General features: G+C 37.0%; 1 protein-coding gene across 1 annotated transcript; it reads left to right on the top strand.

Moving 5' to 3' along the window:
• The first annotated feature begins 544 nt into the window (after positions 1-544).
• On the top strand, positions 545-1,960 carry B3GNT5 (UDP-GlcNAc:betaGal beta-1,3-N-acetylglucosaminyltransferase 5). The gene has a single exon (XM_010024197.1). It carries the CDS (start codon positions 784-786, stop codon positions 1,918-1,920), a length of 1,137 nt encoding a protein of 378 aa, XP_010022499.1. The 5' UTR covers positions 545-783; the 3' UTR covers positions 1,921-1,960.
• Positions 1,961-8,497: the final 6,537 nt, after the last annotated feature.

The raw sequence follows: 8,497 nt of genomic DNA, 5'->3' as shown, positions 1-8,497 counted from the left end.
GGTAGCGGTGAGGGAAGTGAGGCCCTCTGGAGGCTCCGGCCAGCGTGGGACCCAGTGCTCCCACATCGGTGTGTGGGTCTTGCTGTCCAATAGGCCACCCAAAGACAACTTGTAAACTTGGTCATTTGGAGGGTGTGTCTTAACTTCCGAGCTTAGAGGAATTTAAACAGAATGTTGTCATCCGTTGATTAGTGGCAGTGGGGTTTTCTAAGAATGAGCTCCTTGTGTAGAACCGGAGCTTCTGTGTCAGGTTCTCCTTTACCAGCCTTCTGCAGGCTTGCTCTGGGCCACTGACAACTTCTGACTTGCTGCCAGGCTTATTTGGAGGGGTGGGTGGGATGTAGGTGGGTAGTGATGGAAAGTGCCTGAGTAGTCAGCTCAGTTCTATGACCAAACCTAAAACATGATGTGTTAGTAACAGCTCACTAAAACTTTTCTCCTCTCCCACCTCCTTACAGTTGGTAGGTATTCACCTCCATGGAGAGAAACGTGAGAAGATCAGATTAGAACTGTGGTGTTCACTTCAAGATGCCCCAAAGGGAAAATACTCATCTGAAAGTCTCATCTTTCAAAACTGTCTGTATTCTTTCAATCAAAGTAAAACATTTTTGGAGAAAGAAGACTTGTGAACAAAGCTGGCTTTGCAAGGATGCTGAATGAAAGGCAACATGCCTTACAATGGACTTATCTTAAAGAGGTGACACTGTGCTCTTAAATTAAAACGCAAGCACTGTGAAAATACTGATCCTGAACAAGAATAAGGATTATAGAAACTGCATCAGAATGTTTGTTAGTCCCAGAAGAGTCAGAAAATGCCATTTTTTGCAGATAACTGCCACTTGCTTCATACTATGTCTCATGATTTTTTGGGCACCACTTGATAATCACATTGTGAGCCATATGAAGTCCTATTCATACAGATACCTCATAAACAGCTACCATTTTGTGAATGACAGCCTGTCTGTCAACAGGGATAACTTGGACAGAGTGTCAAGCTACCAGTACTTGATCAACCACAGAGGGAAATGTCAGCAGCAGGATGTCCTTCTCCTATTGTTTGTGAAGACTTCTCCTGAAAACCGTCATCGGAGAGATGCAATTAGACAAACTTGGGGAAATGAGAAGTATGTTCGTTCTAAACTTAATGCCACCATTAAAACTCTCTTTGCTTTAGGACGACCAACAGATCACCTGCTGCAAACACAGCTGCAAAGAGAACTTCGGCTGGAAGACCAGAAATACAATGATTTGATTCAGCAAGACTTCTTGGATACTTTTCACAATCTTACTCTTAAATTGCTTTTGCAGTTTAGTTGGGTGAATGCATACTGTCCTCATGCCAGGTTCATTATGTCTGCAGATGATGATATCTTTATCCATATGCCAAATCTTGTTGCTTATCTCCAAAGTCTAGCGCAAATGGGTGTTCAAGATCTCTGGATTGGTCGTGTCCATCGTGGGTCCCCTCCCGTAAGAGACAAGAGCAGCAAGTACTATGTTCCATATGAAATGTACCAGTGGCCCTCTTATCCTGACTACACAGCAGGAGCTGCATATGTAATATCAAATGATGTAGCAGCTAAAGTATATGAGGCTTCATTGACTCTCAATACAAGTCTTTACATAGATGATGTTTTCATGGGTCTTTGTGCCAATAAAATGGGAATTTTACCACAACATCATGTATTTTTTTCTGGGGAAGGAAAGGCTCCATATCATCCCTGCATTTATAACAAAATGATGACATCTCATGGACACGTATATGATCTTCACCAGCTTTGGAAGCAGGCTACAGATCCTAAAGTTAAAAAGTTCTCATCGGGAGTTTGGGGTAGAATATACTGCAGGATAGTCAATATAATGCTTCTTTGTAAACTATACTATGAGGACACATATCCTTGTTCAGCTGCATTTGCTTAATACTTGAATATCTATGTTGAAGATCCACTGAGCCAAAACAGAGCAACAACTTTTTAGCTGTTTATTCAAAAGATAAAGAGGTAAAATTCACATGTGAATGGGCTGGGGAGGGGAGATAGTCCTATATTCTGTCCAAAAACTTACTGGAATAGCTCTTCTATTGTACTGCAACTTTTTACATTGTAGCCTGGTTTTTATACACTCTTCAAGGGATGCAAGTCTGTATTAAATAACTATAATGGACTTGACTTCTAGACTTTGAAATGCATGGTGAAAATGTGTTACATCAAACTTGTCAGTAAGTCTGAAGCTGCTTTTCTTTTTCTTTTTTTTTTCTTTTTCTTTTTAAGGAAAAAAAAGGTATGTGAACTAAGGCACATGATAAAAGATAAATGGAATAAGCCTTTCAAAATGTGAGGAAAGTAGAACTGACTTGGTGAATGAGACTTGCAGTAGTTTAAGGCAAAATACTACAAATATTTGCTATATCTCAGTGCTTCATAGAAAGTAAGTCTGGTCCTGCACAACTGACAGTGAGTGCTAGAAGACCTGCTACAGTCTTTTTCTCAAAGCTCCCCAAACCTTTGAAATAAGAAAACAGTGTTTGAGTGCTTTCTGACTTGGTTGTTCTAACAAAGGAGCTCCCTTTAGAACTTGAAAGAATAAAAATAAAATATTACTCATGTAGCTGGTTTTGCTAATCTTTCTGCCTTCTGAAAACTGAAGCAGTATATTTGAACAGTCCAATTGTTAATAAGCAAATAAGATGAGTTTCCTTTTAATAATGTTTCTGCTTTCCAGTATTCATGGTACTAAAACTGAAAAGCAAGCAGAAGTCCCTGACAATGTTATTTATAGCTAATTTAAAACTGTTAAAAACTTTAAAAGGCAAAATGTCATGCTTGTATTAACAAGGAGAGACAATATTTTCTGCACAAATTTTGGCTTCACAGTGAAAGGATAAGGAGATGGTGATCCACAGAAACTCAGTACACAAATCACTAAATATTTCTCCTAAAGTCTTAAGTACAAGATTGTCTTTAAAATTTCAGGGTAGTTTGTGTCCACAACCCCCTGTATCTTGAATATATTTCAATGTATAATATCACCTGCAGGAGGAACAAAACACTTGTGTGCTGTAAATCAGGCTAGAACTAAGTGATATTCAAACATTAGCTATTTTAAGTTGTATGGTGGTGCCATATAAATATTGCAGAGAACCAAAGTTCTAGCATGTCTGCAGTCTTTTCTTGTATAGCTCACTACTGGTGTTTTCACGGGCTCTCAGGACAGATATTTTAGTTGCTAATTGCCAAACCTGTGGTAGCTCTTCCTGGAATAGACACATAGCTCACACAAGGTACAGTCATATACTACTTGTGAACTGATTTATTTGATGGGAACAAGTTTTAGTGGGGAACTACTTCTGAATGCTTGATTGAGTCAAGTTTATCAGCAGAGCAATAACAATGCAAAAACTCACAAGTTGTCAAGCCTCTGTTGGAAATATACTAATTACAGAAGCAATACTACTTGCTTTTGGTCTAAGACTAGCCTTTTTCTTGTGCCTGAAGTTTCTCGCTGTGTGGACCACTGATCTGTGTCTTCTGACTTTACTGTAGAACAGCTGTCCACAGACCTGGCAGCTTTAAGCTGCAAGTAGTAAACTTTGTTTAAATGATACTGTTCTTGGAGCTGTGCTGCAGGTTTTAATGGTTTGAAAAGCTAATGGTATATGTTAGCATAGACAGAATCCAGGAGTGAGTGAGCTTGCTGACTGACTGTTCCCCAGGCTGCCATTTCAGATGGATGGTAGGTAGCTATTGGAATTAAGTGAAATATGTAGCTTTCTATAATTGCTTTTCCAGAAGGAAAAGAATAAGAATCCTAACTGGACCCAAATGTAGGGTATATAAAGAGTCCACAGATAAATCATCGGTGTTGGAATGATTGAAGAATGTAACAGCTGTACTTCAGAAAGAACAAATCCAGCTCCTGCTCTTGCCTAAACAGATAGATTACAGTACTTAAAAAAACAAAACAAACTAACCAAAACCCAAACTCAAGAACAACCATGCCAAGACAACCCTAGATGTATATAACCTGTTGGTTTATGGAGAATTAAATCCACATATAGAGAAAGTAGTACTCTGTACTGAAGGAAAGCTGCTTCATCGGATTTCTGGCCTGTTGTCAGCCATTTAAATTAAGCTGCACAGCAAAATGTTCTACTAGAAAAAGCCACCCTGTTCACTGTATGGAAAGAGCGTCTTCATATGCAGTATTGCAACCAAAACGTACTATTAGGACTACAGTTTTTTCCGGTATAACTATGTGTTGGGATTTATTGTTTTCACTCTCACAAGCAAAGGTAAAGTAAGTTTTAAGTAACTTAAATTACCTAGCATTTAAAACACTGCTTAAATCTTGTTTGCCATTATCTGAAAGTCCCTTTTGAACATTGAAATACTTTGGTTTACAGCTGGTTTGAATTTTGTTTGAGTTGCTTCTTAAGATTAAAAGAGCCTTGATGTTTGTAGTATGCATTTTCTTTTGCTGCAGTGAAAAGAAGTTGCTTGCTGAATAAAAAAGAAAGCATGAAGGCACTCCTTTTCCAAAAATGGAGACGCTAGAAGACTTCTTATTTTCTGGTTCTAAACTTTGCCTTAAGATTTGTACACCTTTATCTGGAACCCTTTTTTAACAGTAGTCTTGGTGCTCCAATGCAGGGTTGTCAGGTTTTATTTCTACAAATAAAACTATCAGCCTGAATGGTCACTCCTCATTAAGAGTTAGACATTGTTGCACAGCATATTTAATGCTATTTTTTTACCTGTTTGTTTGGTTTGCATCAGTTTCCCTTTGATATTACTAATTTTTATACAAAATATTCAGTATTTATTCTTAAACTTTGCTCTGTACCACAAAAAGACAATTGTTTTGTAAAACTTGTTTTGAATAAACAGACTTATTTCTTTTAAAAAACAAAACAACACAACAAAGTTAAATATCTCTGTTGCTTTCTTTGTAACTGACAGGCTTTCCTCTGATGTGTTTAAATGCTATTCTGAGATCTGTCTTTTCAGAGGATTTCAAGCTGCTTTCCATACCCATTCCCCTGCTTTCTTTCTATTCTGCCTTGAACCAAACCTTCTGTAGAACAAAAGGTAAAATAAGTGTTCTTGAGAAAGGAGACAGCTCAAAAATTTGTTTACCAAGTTTCTAGATCTAAAATTGGATAAAACCTCCAAGCTTTACTTGTTAATATTAACTCCAAAGTTGTATGTTCTCTTCAGGCAATCATTCCTCAAGAGATGTGTCTCTATCTAAATAACTTCTATTTCAGATCACACTTTGCACCTTTTGAAAATTAGCTAATGGTTTGAAGACCAGTTATAATATTTTCATAGGGTGCAATTAAATTCAGATAGTAGTAAGTTGCATTTTTGTATGTGCCTGCAATTTGTCTAGCATAATAGACAAGCTAGTGTTTTTAGAAATGTAGTCTTTTGCATCAAGTAATGTCAGTGTGAGAGGCATAACGTAAGTATAAATTATCTAAATCATACTGAAGAAGAGAACAAAGAAAATTATGTCAGTGAGGATTGTGAGTTTTGGCTTGTTGCAGGATGGGTTTTGTTGTGGAGTTTTTTTTGGTGTGGTTCTTTTTTTAATTGTTCCCTTTGGCCTAGAAACAGTGCAGTTAAATTAAATTGGGTTTGCTTGGTAGTTTCTGTTAAAATAAATGACTTAACTATTTGCTGTCTTAGAATACATCATTAATAATCTTTTTCTCAAGACTTGCAGAAAGGGAGAAAAGATTATTGGTTGCATTTAATGAAAACAGAAGCTTCTCATAAGCATGTAGTCAAATAGGAATATCCTGAACACAGTGAGATTAATACTGCTTTTTGGTAAATACATGCAAGGCTTATTCTAATGACTTCTTATGTCAGGTAATTAATGCTTCCAAGAAAAAAAAAAAGCCAAAAAAACCCCAAAAAACCCCTCTCAATAACAAAAAAACCCACCAACCAAACCATTAACCCCAAACAAAAGATAAATCTTGCTTGTGTATAAATGTATGTCTATGACCATTTCAGGGACTTGATTGTATCTAATTAGTGAACTTAAAAGAAGCCATATAAAATGTACTATAAATGCAGCTATTTGCATTCTAAGAACAACAAGAAGATACTGGTTCACATATGCAGCCTTACCTCCTCCTTGTTGACAAGTTCTCATCACTTTCACTCATCACAAGGACTCTGCTGGATCCTCCTTGACTGGCTTCATGCATCACTTCAATCTGAATAAAAAAGGACATAGTAAAACTGAAAATACTTAACTGCTGATGTTGTTACTTAGAGAATTTTTAACTTTTTTAAATAATAAAACCATATCCTACCTAGTCTAGTAAGCCACTGGACAAGTTAAAATAATTCTAGATGTGTAGGTTGTAAATCAAGAATACTTCCTCTCTATATTTTTCTGCTTTCTTGCTCAGTATTGGCATGGGAGGCATTCTTGACTCCAGGCAGTGTCTTTATGTTCTTCTGCCACAGAAGGTGCATTATCTCCATATGTAGATAATTACAGGCATAACAGTCTGTTCCTTAGACTCTGAAATACTATGTTTTTTTGTTTCCTGCCTGAAGCCAGCCCAAAGACTTCACATTTTCAGAGTTCTTTGTACCGTACAATCTGGAGAAGCATGGGGAAACCGTCTTGTGCCTCTGAGAAGTGCCTTTGTACTAGTAGCAGTATTATGTAAGCACATATACCCTCAAATACTGAGCAGATTATACATGTGCAAGGGCTGTCCCCAGGTTGAAAGGGACTGAAGCTTTTTACATAATATTTTGAGAAACATTAACCTTCTTCCTTGTCCAGTCTTGTAGAATTGGATCATTTCAAGTGTGCTCCAGGCAAGTCTTAAGCAGGCTTTTCTTCCTTTTGCCTGCGGCTTTAAAAGTACTAAGCACTACTGGACTTACTTGAAGGCAATCTCTTCAAATTCAGTGAAGCAACTCGGTGGCTGTGTTTGCAGTTAATCCAAGACAATATCTAAACTCCAGTAGAATCTTTCAGGTTCCTAAGCACTTTCATTTTTAAAAGCTGATTCTGGGGTGGGGGGAAAAGCAGTGGCCTGTCTTATGGTCTATGTAGCCAAATTCGTTAGCTGGTTGGTGATAATGGAATCCATTAATAAACTATAATCGCATGAACTACTGTCAGAAAAAGTAAAATACAAACAAATTCTATAGCAACAACAGGAGGGAAGGAGAGTGGGCATAATTTGTATTATAGTCTTGTAAAGTAGATATAAAAATGAATGAATAGATGTTTTTATAATGCCTGTACCAGGTTGTTGCATATACCTAACTCTGTGGGAGGAATGCAGCTGATCACCTGCATTACTTGATGAGAATAAGACTTAATTCCAAAGTCACTTTGTATGAGTTTAGATAAAGGTGAGAACAGCTGTATGATGCTGGTGATAACTAGGTTTTATTCTATGCTTATTAGTGAAGCTGTAAGGCTGTTTTGGCCATTTCAGAAAATGAACTGAATTTAAGTTTTGCTTTTCACCTCAGGGCAATAAAGGTCAAATGTGTCAGCAAGTCAGGAGTATGGATAATAGAGGAGTTGGGTTGAAGTAACTTGCATTATATCAAAAGTTTAATAGAATTGTGCCAGGTAGACACTTGATACATTTTTAGCTTTTTGTGCCTCAAGGTAACACTATTCCTCCCCTTCTCCCTCCTAAATATTCCCTTCCTCACAGAAAATAAAAAACAATGAACTAACAACCCCCTAAAACTATTTCTAATCCTGTTAGTGCAGAAATTACATTTTTTTATATTTAAAGCAAGGTAGCACTTTCATGTGTGGCTGTTACTGGTGTAAGAAATGCCACAGTATGAGTCTTGTTTTGTGGATTACTGACTAAATATCAGAAAGTCTAAAATGTTTACTTTATGACTACTTTCATTAATAGTGGACTAAAGTGGAAATCACCCAGGAAACTTTCATCATAAAACGTGATCTCTGTTACTGGATATGTTCTCTCACAGATCTCACCTTTAAAAGCCACCTTTAAAATAACTAATAACCTATGAAAAAGTTAACTGCAACTACAGGGCCTAATGTGTCATCTCCTTTCCCTGAGGTATAACTTATTTTAGGTTGGGATATTTCTTTTTCCCAGAGATATATTGACAAAGCTTATTCACTTCCTCCTCTTCTTCCCCCAAACTGCTGAACAGTATAAAAACGGGTATTTGCTATTATCACCCTTTCATGAGGCACTCAAATTAAGATCATACCTCTCTCCTATACTACCCAAGTTCTTTTGCTATTCTTTTTGAATATTAGTTGTATTATTTCCCTCAAAGCATTTATATTTTTCTTCCTCAAAAGGTATCTTGAATAGCATTTTTTACTATTCTAATGATATGCTGCCCTAAAGAGCTAACAATATATGAATCTTAATGCAGGGAAAATGCAAGAACATTATTTCCGAAGTTATGTAAAAGGCTGTAAGTGAATGTCGTGGTTCAAACCCAGCCGGCAA

This window comes from Nestor notabilis, unplaced genomic scaffold (genome assembly GCF_000696875.1).
Source record: "Nestor notabilis isolate BGI_N333 unplaced genomic scaffold, ASM69687v1 scaffold25691, whole genome shotgun sequence".
Classification (NCBI taxonomy): Eukaryota; Metazoa; Chordata; class Aves; order Psittaciformes; family Psittacidae; genus Nestor; species Nestor notabilis.
The sequence above is the reverse complement of the archived record's forward strand: the minus strand, read 5'-3'. Positions and strand labels throughout refer to the sequence as shown.